At 50.7% G+C, this 13,617-nt stretch overlaps 1 protein-coding gene across 14 annotated transcripts in view; it reads right to left on the bottom strand.

Moving 5' to 3' along the window:
• The window catches only part of kiaa1109 (KIAA1109 ortholog), a 68,194-nt gene that overhangs the window by 18,442 nt on the left and 36,135 nt on the right, over window positions 1-13,617 (bottom strand). For 4 of the 14 annotated variants that reach the window (XM_055053380.1, XM_055053385.1, XM_055053379.1 and 1 more), the window contains exons 50-70: window positions 13,309-13,575; window positions 13,142-13,235; window positions 11,210-11,260; window positions 10,012-10,218; window positions 8,112-8,344; window positions 7,802-8,046; window positions 7,624-7,729; window positions 7,283-7,380; window positions 6,524-6,712; window positions 6,283-6,451; window positions 5,972-6,183; window positions 5,532-5,600; window positions 4,877-5,075; window positions 4,370-4,429; window positions 4,069-4,295; window positions 3,638-3,796; window positions 3,271-3,398; window positions 2,811-2,934; window positions 2,387-2,499; window positions 2,173-2,263; window positions 1,953-2,012 (exon numbers count right to left, since the gene is read on the bottom strand). In XM_055053380.1, coding sequence (XP_054909355.1) covers window positions 1,953-2,012; window positions 2,173-2,263; window positions 2,387-2,499; window positions 2,811-2,934; window positions 3,271-3,398; window positions 3,638-3,796; window positions 4,069-4,295; window positions 4,370-4,429; window positions 4,877-5,075; window positions 5,532-5,600; window positions 5,972-6,183; window positions 6,283-6,451; window positions 6,524-6,712; window positions 7,283-7,380; window positions 7,624-7,729; window positions 7,802-8,046; window positions 8,112-8,344; window positions 10,012-10,218; window positions 11,210-11,260; window positions 13,142-13,235; window positions 13,309-13,575 — 3,101 coding nt within the window. The remainder of the gene's footprint in view (window positions 1-1,952; window positions 2,013-2,172; window positions 2,264-2,386; window positions 2,500-2,810; window positions 2,935-3,270; window positions 3,399-3,637; window positions 3,797-4,068; window positions 4,296-4,369; window positions 4,430-4,876; window positions 5,076-5,531; window positions 5,601-5,971; window positions 6,184-6,282; window positions 6,452-6,523; window positions 6,713-7,282; window positions 7,381-7,623; window positions 7,730-7,801; window positions 8,047-8,111; window positions 8,345-10,011; window positions 10,219-11,209; window positions 11,261-13,141; window positions 13,236-13,308; window positions 13,576-13,617) is intronic. The other 10 variants (XM_055053386.1, XM_055053391.1, XM_055053387.1 and 7 more) reach the window with 7 other exon arrangements.

Here is a 13,617-nt window from a genome sequence, read left to right on the forward strand (position 1 = left end):
AAAGAACCTAAAGAACCGGCAGAACCTAAAGAACCTAAAGAACCGGCAGAACCTAAAGAACCAGCAGAACCTAAAGAACCGGCAGAACCTAAAGAACCACCAGAACCTAAAGAACCGGCAGAACCTAAAGAACCGGCAGAACCTAAAGAACCAGCAGAACCTAAAGAACCGGCAGAACCAGCAGAACCTAAAGAACCAGCAGAACCTAAAGAACCGGCAGAACCAGCAGAACCTAAAGAACCGGCAGAACCTAAAGAACCAGCAGAACCGGCAGAACCTAAAGAACCACCAGAACCTAAAGAACCGGCAGAACCTAAAGAACCTAAAGAACCGGCAGAACCTAAAGAACCAGCAGAACCTAAAGAACCGGCAGAACCAGCAGAACCAGCAGAACCTAAAGAACCGGCCATCATTTATTATTATTGATACTAAAGATGAGTTGTGTAACCAGCCCTGTGTCACTAAAGCTCTCAGAGTCAAAACGGTTGGCGACTCTCGCTGTAGGACTTGCACAGACACTGGAGTTATATTATATATTTCTTCTTCAGCGGTTTTGTGATGCATCTGATGAGTCAGATCAGATCCAGGGTCCAGTCAGTAACTGTTATCTAACAAGGACATCATTTAAATTTAAAAATTCACTTTTATGTGCTTTGACTGCTGTAAGTTTAACCCTCCTTAACACAAGACAAATGTTATTCAGCTGTGAGGACGAGTCAGTGAGACAGGAAGGCAACAGGTTGGACTAATGAGGGAGCAGCTGCTTCATCCCAACCAATATTTTTTAAACATTATTCTTTGAAACTGTATAAGGATCTGTAATTTTTATAACTAATTTATAAAGCTTTTTGAAACTCCATCAGACTTAGAGGAGACGCCGCCGTTCAGGGTGAAGGAGAGACATGAGGTCAGTGAGAGGAGACAAGTGAGGAAGGAACATGAGATAGGCAACAAACACCTAAAGGCTATGATGGCTTGAATTCAATTACTGTATTTTATCCATTCATGCACTTATTCATATAAGTGCATGAATAAGGGCGAGCTGTATGGACGTATTAAACCTGGCGGGGCGTCGGCGGCGCGTTGCATACGCCTCAGAAAGGATGGAGTTCACTAAAATCAATCGCTGAACACGGCAGCTGCTGGAGGAGTCCGACTAAAACAGCAGAACAGCCGCAGTCTTAAAGATTAGAGCAGATATCGTTATTAGTCAGGTTGACTCCTGTGAATGGAAGAGCTGCATTTTTATTTCTATTGTTGCAGGTTTGCTTCTGCCAGCAACATGCATTAAAGAACAACCTGTGCTCAACTGAACTCACCCAGGTCCACCGGCTGACTCAGACTAGGCCACCCTGACCCCAACACCACTTACATCTAGAAAACTAAATATTTACCTTGGATCTTAAAATGTAGAATATTTGGAACTAAATATTTAGCTTAGAGCTACAAATTTAGCTTGCTAACGAAATATTTCAATTGAAAATGTGACGAGTGTACAAATGGCTAACGGGTCTGTGGAGCCTTCAGCAACACTTCCATATAGATATCTATATGTAGCAACACTGCAGATAGATATGAAGACGATTGTATGTCTATGTGTGAATTAATGAGCATCCAGATAAAATCAGTTCAGCTGCAGAAAAGCAGCTCAAACAGGCAGAAAAGCCCCAACAATCGTAAAAAGTCTGAAGTAAAAGCTTCCGTTCCAGGCCTTCAGCGAAGCATGCACAGAAAGACTAAAGGAAAGCTGCTGATGCAGATTCAGAACAGGACGACATCTTGAGGCAGTTATTGGTTACGCAGCATGAAATCAATGTTTAACTACAGAAACCCATTTATCAGTGATGTAAGAGCAGCTGCATGTTTGCTATGCCTCCTGTTGTGACTCGACTCTCAGCTCAGAGGACAGATCTGATTTGGTTTCCTAACATGGTTTAATTTGAGCCGTCTACCTTGAATATCTCTGCTGGGCTGACAGGTGAACGTTCAGAGTCCAGAAGCTGAACTTTATTCTTTAATTGAACAGAAAGTCATGAAGAAAACAGATCCGTTAGAGCAGCAGACAGGCAGCGGTGTGAGGCGAAGCTACAGTCCAACAATGTTCCTGCAGCGTCTAATGAGGATCCCTGCTGATCTGTCGGCGTCCCGCCAGCAGGGGGCGGCGGACTTTACCTGCTCATGGATGTTGAAGGTGACACGAGGCGAAGGAGCGGACACGTCCACACGGACTTCTGGGAAATCATCAGCATCCCCGACCTTAGAGCTGCAGACAGAAACGTTACAGAGAGGCTTTCTGTGACATCAGCAGAGCCAAGCCAATCAGAGCGCAGCAGGAAACCACTAATGGCTGCAGAGCATCCTAACGTTTCAGCGTTCGCACTCTGACCTCTGGCGTTCGATCCGTTTCTGAGGCGGCCGGCCCGCCGCCGCCGAGATGCTTTTGGAGCGGCTGTAGCTGGGTTTGTAGCCGAGGCCCCACTTATCCTTCAGGGAGGCGGCCTGGAGGAAACAAACGGGTCAGAGCAGAACCAGAATCCTGACTGGTTCTGTTCTGATCTGCATCCAGAGAACCAGGCAGCATTCAGCTTCTATGCTCCACTAATCTGGAACAAAACTCCAGAAAACTAAAGACGAGCCCAAAGCGTCGAGACATTTCCATTTCCACAACGTCTGGAAATAACAATTCAAAGCCATATTGAATCTGTTTGTGTTTTAATTTATAATCATGGACTAATTTGAAAAAATGCCCATAACTATAGTTTCTGTTGCTCTGGTGATACGATGTGTGGTGGCTTTGACCTGGAACTGACCCTCATGCTGGAGCGGCGCAGCTTCTTCCTGACGTCTCTTCTGATGTCCTGGACGGCCACCGACTCCAGCTGCTGGTAGCGCTGGATCTCCTGGTTGATGGTTCCCTCGCTGGCGCCCAGCTTCCTGCAGACACAGCGCCGGGTTCACTCACAGCGCCGGGTTCACACACAGCGCCGAGTTCACACACAGCGCCGGGTTCACACACAGCGCCGGGTTCACACACAGCGCCGGGTTCACACACAGCGCCGGGTTCACACACAGCGCCGGGTTCACTCACAGCGCCGGGTTCACACACAGCGCCGGGTTCACACACAGCGCCGGGTTCACACACAGCGCCGGGTTCACTCACAGCGCCGGGTTCACACACAGCGCCGGGTTCACACACAGCGCCGGGTTCACTCACAGCGCCGGGTTCACACAGTCACACACAGCCTGCACCGCTCTGCCGGACGCTCTTACTTCAGGTCGTCGATGACCTTGGCCTGCTCGTTCAGCTCCCGGATGTCCACCACCCTCTTGGTGACCTTCCTGCCGCGGGCGTCCAGCGCCGCGCCGCACATCGTCTGCCGTCGGGGGTCAAAGTTCTCCTGCAGGGAGCAGAGCGGACCGTCAGCCCGCCGGGACCGAACGACTACACGTCACCTGAAACCCGAATCACGACCGGATCAATTGGAAGATTGATGAGCGATTGATTGGAAGACCCTCCACCACCATCACCGCCTGGGGACCCTAACCGCCTCTAAATCACCCCAACGATCAATCGGCCGCCGACCAGCATTCTGGGACCAGAATGTGAACCCGGAGGACCCAGAGTGGTTCTACATACGCAGCCCCAGGAGAGGGGCCTCTGGGCCCGGGCCCCGGACGGGGAGCCGGCGTCGGAGCCGTCTGCAGAGACGCTCTGCGGCCGGGGACTGAGACCCAGGATGTGGTTCACCAGCCGTCGCTTTAGGGTCAGCCGGGGACTGAACGGCGCCTCGCAGCTCTGCAGGAAGGAGACGGCCGGGGTTTACCTCTGACCCCAAACAGGAAGGAGGAACTCGAGCAGCTCCGACACAAAACCTTCTGCCAGCTACCGTTCAGCTTCAAACAAAACAATCTTCCAGAAACCTGACGAAAAGTTTTCCTGCAAACATCGGCAGCTTTTCTTGAACTCACATCAAGCAGGTCAGATTTTCAGCTGACTTTCATAACTTTTAGCTCAACAGATGATAAGCGTCTGATCCGAATCGGCGCCAACCGGACCGGGTCACTGACCATGTGGACGGTGGGCGACATGGTGTCGGCTTCGTCCTCGTCCGACAGGTCTGCCATGTTCACGGAGTTCTGGTCGGCGATGTCGTCGGCGTCCTCCTCCCCCGTCAGCGACGTCAGCGTGTTGCCCAGGGCGTTCAGCCGCTTGCCGATGTTCGGGTCCATGTGGACGTCGATGCCGCACATCTTCCACAGAACGTTGAGCGTCCAGGTGCCGGCGCTGCTGCTCTCTGCGCCAAGACAAACACCAACGCTCATTTCTCTGAGCGGCGTGTCACCGAGCCTCGTGAAGACGGCGCCTTGCCTGCAGACGGCTGGCCGGTGGTCCTGGAGCAGACTTCATACGTTCCATCAGGGACGACGCCTGCGAGTCGAGACGGCAACGCAACATTCAGGAGGCAACGCAACTCCAGCAATCACACGAAACGTTTCAACATGGATTAAACGTCAACGATGTCAACTTGCCACGCATTGCGTCAGGAAAACGACACAAAGCTCTGAAGTAATGAAGTTTCACATCTTCACTGGAAGAAGTGCTAATTAAAATAATATTTAGTCAAAACAGCGAGCTGACTCTGTTTTGACTGTCAGCTTGATTTTTGGTTTTTTTGTATTTGTTTACTTTTAGTTGTTGGTTTTTTCTTCTGTCTTGGCTGTTTAACTCTGAAAAATCATAAATAAACTTATGAAGAAAAATAAATATTTAGAAAGTGTGACGTGGGCCAGTTGTGCTAGCTCGACTATGAAAACCTGAAGGAGTGGATATGCTGTGGAATTCGGTATTTGAGTCGGTTCCAGCTTAAACACTCACATGCGTTCATGACGAGGTCTCCCCGGACTTCGGGCTTCCAGTCGTCCCAGGACGTCTCGAAGCCTTCGGCGAAGCGGATGCAGAAGTTCTTGAAGTGACCTTTGCTCACCAGAGACTCGGAGGAGCAGGCGGTGATCAGCGTGCTCTCGATGGTCAGGACCAGAGCCGAGCCTGTGTCGAAGTCGATGCTGTGGTTGGCCTGAGAGGAACGGAGGGTTGCGGTCAGCAGCAGAACCGGCAAGAACAACCCGTTTGATCCATTCACAGAAGCCAGAGCTGCATGGCGACTTTTCACTCAGAGATGAATCTTCATTTGGATCCACTTCAGAGGGAAATGTCTCCAACAGATTAGAGTTAAAAACACCCAGAAAGCATCGATTCAGCTCCCAGAAGGCTAGTCTGATGCTAACCCCACCAGGGAAATCAGAAAGCATGTCAGCGGATTTGAAATGTCGGAGTCGTTTTCCTCGTGCATCAACACCGACCTCCAATCAGCACAGAGATCCACACAGACAGGCCACAGCTGGCTCCACCTCTCCTCCAGTTAAAACACAGCAGGCAGGCAACACGAAACAACATGTTTCAAAATAAAAGCTCCACAATCAGAGCAGAACCACAGCAAGCCACCAGGCAGGACGGAGGAGCTGCGGGTTACTTTGTGGGCGGGCTTTGACTGGGCCGCTGCTGCAGAGCTCACCTCCGGCCCTGACGCTGCTGGTCCTTTCTACAGAAACAGGTGACAGCACAGCTGGGTGACCTTTAACCCCATACACGTGCTAGATCTGACCTGGATTTTCATCAACTCTTGTTCCTCTGAGGGTTTTAGGAAAGCGTCTGCTGGTTAATCCAGCAATGAGAGCAACCTCAGTGAGTTAGCAGATAAGAGTCAGGTCAGAATCAGATAAAAAAAAGTATTTTAAGGCAGAAACGTTCAGTTATGGATCAACAACCTGCATTAGGAAGGCTTTGCTACACAACGCTGGCTGCTCGCAACACGAGGTTTCTAAATATGGTTTCATCTGCATTTTGGGTCCAGAGGCTGATGCTTCAGCCGGAGCGACCGGAGGCCGCGGGGTTGCCCGGCCATCAGGTTACCTGTGAAGCGTTGGTGATGGGCAGACAGATGCCCAGGTCGTTGACGGTGAGCTGCAGGAAGAGGGTGCTGAAGGCCTGGGCCGAGGTCTGCTGGATGCCCGGCAGCTTGTCCACCACCTCCTTGGTGGCCATGTGGATGTCCTTGTTGAGCGCCAGCCGCTGCTCATTCCAGTTGTCATACGCCGCCTTGTAGTTCAGCCAGAAGAGCACGGCTGCAGGGACGGGAGGCACAGAGCGGTAGAACCAGAACAGAACCAGTTTGATCTCTGGTGCTTTAACAGAGCCGCCTTAACGTGCGACGTGAGCCGAACCTCTGTCGAACGCCACCGGCTGAGCGAACACGATGGGCCGGTTCAGAGTGATCAGAACCGCCTCCTTGTCCGACGAGCCGCTGATCTCCTCCTGCAGTGCGTTCCTCAGACCGATCCGGGTCCGGAAGTACGCCACCTGGTGGAAGTCTGAGCCCGCCTCTTCGTAAACCTGTGGGATGGACGGGGAAATGAAGCAGGACCGGCTGGGTCCGTTTTAGAGGGCCGGCCGGCCGGCCGGTACCTGATGCTTGACGATCTGCCCCAGTGCCAGGTTCAGGTCCACCTGGCACTTGCCAAACAGCTTCAGGTAGCTGCTGCTGCCGCCGGGCTGAGCCTTGCACTGGATCCGGTTGGACAGCTCCAGCTCGATCAGGCCCGTCTCGAAGCGCACGGCCCGCATCGACGGCGTGGTGGCCGTCATCTGGATCCCCTGGAAACACGGTGAGGAGAGCGCCGCCGCTAACAGTGAGCTAACCCAGAGCTACCGCTGAGCTAACCCAGAGCTAATGCTGAGCTAACCCAGAGCTAATGCTGAGCTAACCCAGAGCTAATGCTGAGCTAACCCAGAGCTAATGCTGAGCTAACCCAGAGCTAATGCTGAGCTAACCCAGAGCTAATGCTGCGCTAACCCAGAGCTAACGCTGAGCTAACCCAGAGCTAATGCTGAGCTAACCCAGAGCTAATGCTGCGCTAACCAGAGCTAATGCTGAGCTAACCAGAGCTAATGCTGAGCTAACCCAGAGCTAATGCTGCTAACCCAGAGCTAACGCTGAGCTAACCCAGAGCTAATGCTGAGCTAACCCAGAGCTAATGCTGAGCTAACCAGAGCTAACGCTGAGCTAACCCAGAGCTAACGCTGCGCTAACCCAGAGCTAACGCTGAGCTAACCCAGAGCTAATGCTGAGCTAACCCAGAGCTAATGCTGCGCTAACCCAGAGCTAACGCTGAGCTAACCCAGAGCTAATGCTGAGCTAATTGAGGGGGTTCCTTCTGAACCCACCTTGAACATCAGGCTGAGGGAGTAGAGCAGGATCTTGGGCTTGTCCGCGTCTGTGGACGAGTCGTGTTCGTTCCACAGCGGGATCGGCTGTTCGCCTCCTGCAGACAGAGCACAGCGTTCTGAAGGAACCATAGCTGATGATGGCTACGCTGACGCTAACGTGCAGCAAACCGATCTCAGTTTATTATTCTGCGTTATGAAGCAGACTGGAGTAGATCCTTTGCTTAACGATAGAAGTGGAAATTGATTTTGAATCAAGTTGTGAGCCATCAAAGATTCAAAGTCTGAAGAGAGGAAGTCAAGCTGTGTCTGGAGTTTCAGAATAAAAGCCTGACGTTTACCTGAAACCTTCTGGATGACTTCGTTGACTTCCTTCATGAAGACCTTCTGCAGGAACACCAGGTGGTTCAGCAGGTCCGTTGTCAGGTTGTGTTCAAACGAGCCGATCTGTCGACACACAGAGCAACGTCTCAACAGGATGTGGCGTCAGGAGCCCCTTGTCACGGCAACCCGCCCCACCTCAGCAACGCATCGCAGGTAGTTGCCCTGCAGGTAGTTGCCCTGCTTGGCCGGGAAGTCGTCGGGGGCCCAGCTCTGGTCGGAGTGGCTCTCGTGGTCCTCCATGATGTACTCCCCTGACATGGTGACGGGCGGCAGGGACAGGCTGGCGGACGGGGACATGGTGGACATGTCCACCGGGGACACCTTGGACTGGAAGCACAGCTTGTGGTTCGGCAGCTCGAAGGTGAAGCTGGTCTGAGCACCTGAGGAGCAGAACCTGATCAGAACTGGGCAGAGCCCGCCTGTAAACAGGTGGGGGAGGGGTCACCTGTCATGCCGTGGCTCTTCACCGCCCCCATCTTGTACTCTGCTTTGAGCGAGGGCAGCAGGGCGGCGCCGATGGTGATGCCGTCCATCATGGCGCTGAACTTGAGGACGATGGGCTTCTTCTCCAGGCCCTCCGGCAGCTGAGGGAACTCGTTGGCCTCCACCGGCGTCTGGTTGATGCTGGACGCCTTGTCTGGCGGCTGGGGGGTCGGCGTGTCCTCACGGTTTGGGTGGCTGGAGCAAAACACGGCAGCGGCCAATGAGAGGGAGGGTCGCTGACTGACAGCAGGACTAAAAACCACGGACTGACATTTCATAGGTTGAGTTTAATCAACAGAAAGAGAGAAACTGATGGAGACACTTCCTGTCAGTTGGACCTCAGCGGCTGGTTTTAATACATGAAGACGTTTAAAATGAACTGGGAACAAAACTCCAGATGACCGTACACAAATCCAGAAGGTTAAGAAAATAAATGTGATTTGATTCTGAAATTAAAGATAAACTCTATAGTGCTGGAGAAAATGTGGAATGATGAATGCGGATCACTCGCACATATTTTGGAACTGTCCAAAAATTTACATTCTGGAAAAATGTTTATGTATCTGTGAAGAGTATAGTGGGATATGATATCCCTATGAGTAGCATGGTATTATATCAATGTAATTTTAATAACACCAAGATTAGGGTAAAAGATAGACACCTGATTAAGATTCTGTTAATAGCGGGTAAGAAAGCGATCATGTGGGGGAAAGAGGACCCCCCGTGCCAAGAACAATGGCCTGGAATAGTGGAAGAAATTTATATCATAGAAAAACTGACACACAGATTGAGACTGCAACAAACACAAATGGAAGAAAAATGGACAAAATGGAGTATATTCAGGACAACAGAGAGCGGCAAAAGTGGATAAAGGCCTATGAAACAAGAGACAATGAGGTAATAATGAGTACAAGCCCCCGAGCAACAGTTTTGGTTTCTTTTTATTTTTGGTAGAGGTGGATGTGATGTGTTCAAGTTCATTGTATATGTAAATAAATGTAAAAATTTTCAATAAAAAGTTAAATGTTAAAAAAGATAAACTCTATAAACCCAGAGTTTAACCCTGAACCCAGAGTTTAACCCTGAACTCAGAGTTTAACCCTGAACCCAGAGTTTAACCCTGAACTCAGAGTTTAACCCTGAACTCAGAGTTTAACCCTGAACCCAGAGTTTAACCCTGAACCCAGTTTAACCCTGAACTCAGAGTTTAACCCTGAACTCAGAGTTTAACCCTGAACCCAAAGTTTAACCCTGAACCCAAAGTTTAACCCTGAACCCAAAGTTTAACCCTGAACCCAGTTTAACCCTGAACTCAGAGTTTAACCCTGAACTCAGAGTTTAACCCTGAACCCAAAGTTTAACCCTGAACCCAAAGTTTAACCCTGAACCCAGAGTTTAACCCTGAACCCAGAGTTTAACCCTGAACCCAGAGTTTAACCCTGAACCCAGAGTTTAACCCTGAACTCAGAGTTTAACCCTGAACCCAAAGTTTAACCCTGAACCCAAAGTTTAACCCTGAACCCAAAGTTTAACCCTGAACCCAGAGTTTAACCCTGAACTCAGAGTTTAACCCTGAACCCAAAGTTTAACCCTGAACCCAGAGTTTAACCCTTAACCCAGAGTTTAACCCTGAACCCAAAGTTTAACCCTGAACTCAGAGTTTAACCCTGAACCCAGAGTTTAACCCTGAACCCAGAGTTTAACCCTTAACCCAGAGTTTAACCCTGAACTCAGAGTTTAACCCTGAACCCAAAGTTTAACCCTAAAAACAGAGTTTATCCCTGAACCCAGAGTTTAACCCTGAACCCAGAGTTTAACCCTGAACCTGGTGCTCCATCAAACTGATAAGCTGAGGAACATACGCGTTGGCGGGCTGGCGGATGAGGTCGGAGATCTGCTTGGAGAGCTGGTGGGAGCTGCGGACCATCATGCTGTGCAGTGTGGCCGGGTGCTGCGGGATGTTGATCATGATGGAGCCCACCTTGAAGACAGCGGCGTTGTTGGTCCTCAGGCCCCGCTGGGCGCTGTACAGCGCCTGCGACTTGGCGATGGTGCACTTGACGACGGTCCTGAAACACAGGAAGAGCAGAGTGAGCGCAGCGAAACCTGACGCAGGATGAAGACGGACTGTGAAGCGTCATGCAGAGTCAGTGATGATGGCTGGAGACCACCCACAGGGGAAGAAATGAAATGACCTCCAGCTCCAGAAACATCTGGATCTGCTGCGGCCTGACATGAAGTCAGACGGGAGCAGCTGCTGCTCCGCCAGCATGACACACAGATGAATCCCGAGGAAGACGAGCAGCAGGCGATGAAGGACGGACTCAGCACAGCAGCATATTCAGAAAAATCTGTCACAAGAACCCAACTGGGCACAGATGTTGCTGCTCTGAGGTGGCAGCCAGAGTTAAAGGCAGCTGCCATCTTGAAATACTCTCTTCAGTTTCATTTTCCAAATGTAATCTTTCGATGTCAAATCATACATAGTTGAAGACAGAAATCATACTTACAGGGTTTTGTTTGTTCAGTTTTCAACATGGCTGCCATGGCAGTCATGGACAATAATGCACTAAAATCAGCAGCAGTTATTTTCAGTGGCGGGAACAGACAGACGTTAATTCATTGAACAAGAATCTTAGCTAGGGGTTAGCATAAGCTAACACTACGCTGGATGAGGATGGTAACGCAAACCTGCTAACCACATAAATAGCCAGAAGCTAACCTTAAACACATAATAGCTGGAGCTAATGCCAGACCTCAGCTTCTGATTTCATCATCACTAGAGCTGTAAGGACAGGAGGAACCAAGCTGAAAACACATGATGTCACATAAAGTCATGAAAGTATATAACTTTCTGTGGCAATGGCTAAAAAAGGCTCACAAACGGCAGCCATCTTGAAAACTGTCCGTGACCCTGAAAGGCAGGTGGCTGATGGGAAATGTGAGGGTTGGTCAGACAGGAGTTTATGCCACAGCTGACTGTTTTTCCAGAGATATGCTGCGCTGCATGAGACGGTGGGTTCACTGATACAGAGGTCACTGGGGTCAACATGAACATACAGAAACTCCTGCTTAGCCGTGCTGGTGGGAGACGTGGGGAAGTCCTCCAGTCTACGCAGTTTACCGGGAAGACAAAGCAGCGAGGAAGGAGAGAAGAAGAGAGTCAGGAGGTATAGAGCTATGGAGATAGATGGGCTGGAATAACCTGGGGTCAATAAAACCACATCAGCTTCTGATCAATTCAAATAATCAGTTCTACAGTCAATTTACTACAAATGGCAGCTTTAACTCATTGGATTTAATTCACATTTAAGTCTCAATTATTGTTTTTAACCACAATTTACATGTATATAGTAGCAGATCGGTACCAACTCATCGTACGCACTGACTCATCGTACGCACTGACTCATCGTACGCACTGACTCATCGTACGCACTGACTCATCGTACTCACTGACTCATCGTACGCACTGACTCATCGTACGCACTGACTCATCGTACGCACTGACTCATCGTACGCACTGACTCATCGTACTCACTGACTCATCGTACTCACTGACTCATCGTACTCACTGACTCATCGTACTCACTGACTCATCGTACGCACTGACTCATCGTACTCACTGACTCATCGTACGCACTGACTCATCGTACTCACTGACTCATCGTACTCACTGACTCATCGTACTCACTGACTCATCGTACTCACTGACTCATCGTACTCACTGACTCATCGTACGCACTGACTCATCGTACTCACTGACTCATCGTACTCACTGACTCATCGTACGCACTGACTCATCGTACGCACTGACTCATCGTACTCACTGACTCATCGTACGCACTGACTCATCGTACGCACTGACTCATCGTACGCACTGACTCATCGTACGCACTGACTCATCGTACTCACTGACTCATCGTACGCACTGACTCATCGTACGCACTGACTCATCGTACGCACTGACTCATCGTACTCACTGACTCATCGTACGCACTGACTCATCGTACGCACTGACTCATCGTACGCACTGACTCATCGTACTCACTGACTCATCGTACGCACTGACTCATCGTACGCACTGACTCATCGTACGCACTGACTCATCGTACTCACTGACTCATCGTACGCACTGACTCATCGTACGCACTGACTCATCGTACTCACTGACTCATCGTACTCACTGACTCATCGTACGCACTGACTCATCGTACTCACTGACTCATCGTACTCACTGACTCATCGTACGCACTGACTCATCGTACTCACTGACTCATCGTACTCACTGACTCATCGTACTCACTGACTCATCGTACGCACTGACTCATCGTACTCACTGACTCATCGTACGCACTGACTCATCGTACGCACTGACTCATCGTACTCACTGACTCATCGTACTCACTGACTCATCGTACTCACTGACTCATCGTACGCACTGACTCATCGTACTCACTGACTCATCGTACTCACTGACTCATCGTACGTACTGACTCATCGTACGTACTGACTCATCGTACGCACTGACTCATCGTACGTACTGACTCATCGTACGTACTGACTCATCGTACTGACTCATCGTACGCACTGACTCATCGTACGCACTGACTCATCGTACGTACTGACTCATCGTACGCACTGACTCATCGTACTCACTGACTCATCGTACTCACTGACTCATCGTACGCACTGACTCATCGTACTCACTGACTCATCGTACTCACTGACTCATCGTACGCACTGACTCATCGTACGCACTGACTCATCGTACGCACTGACTCATCGTACGCACTGACTCATCGTACGCACTGACTCATCGTACGCACTGACTCATCGTACGCACTGACTCATCGTACGCACTGACTCATCGTACTGACTCATCGTACGCACTGACTCATCGTACGCACTGACTCATCGTACGCACTGACTCATCGTACGCACTGACTCATCGTACGCACTGACTCATCGTACGCACTGACTCATCGTACGTACTGAATGTCCGGAGTGATTCCCTCCAACAGAACGATGTTCACTCCTCCGATGTGAGCCGACGCACACGTCTCCGTCATCTTCTGGTGGAGAATATCTGCATCACAGAGAACGCCGTCAGAGCCGGCCAGCCAGCAGGGGGCGTCGTTCGCCGCCGCAGCAGCTCTCACCCTTCATCTTCTCCTTCAGCGTGAACGACCCATGGATCTTCTTAAGCTCCGCCTCCATGGTCAGGCCCCCGATGTCGGCCTCCAGGTGAGTGCGGTTCACCATGCCGATGCCGAACACGATCAGCGTGACGTGCTGCGGCTCGCCGCTCACCAGGCTGCGGCGCCGTGCGCCCGCCGCTGCGGGCGGCCGGCCGGGCGTCGCCGGCTCCAGCTGCTCATTCTCAAAGATGACCTTACAGAGCGACTCCGACGGGCACCGCCCGCTCTCTGCAGACAGGAAGTTCAGCCCGTCAGCCACTCAGAACCAGA

This window comes from Poeciliopsis prolifica, unplaced genomic scaffold (assembly GCF_027474105.1).
Source record: "Poeciliopsis prolifica strain line A6 unplaced genomic scaffold, Auburn_PproV2 SCAFFOLD037, whole genome shotgun sequence".
Classification (NCBI taxonomy): Eukaryota; Metazoa; Chordata; class Actinopteri; order Cyprinodontiformes; family Poeciliidae; genus Poeciliopsis; species Poeciliopsis prolifica.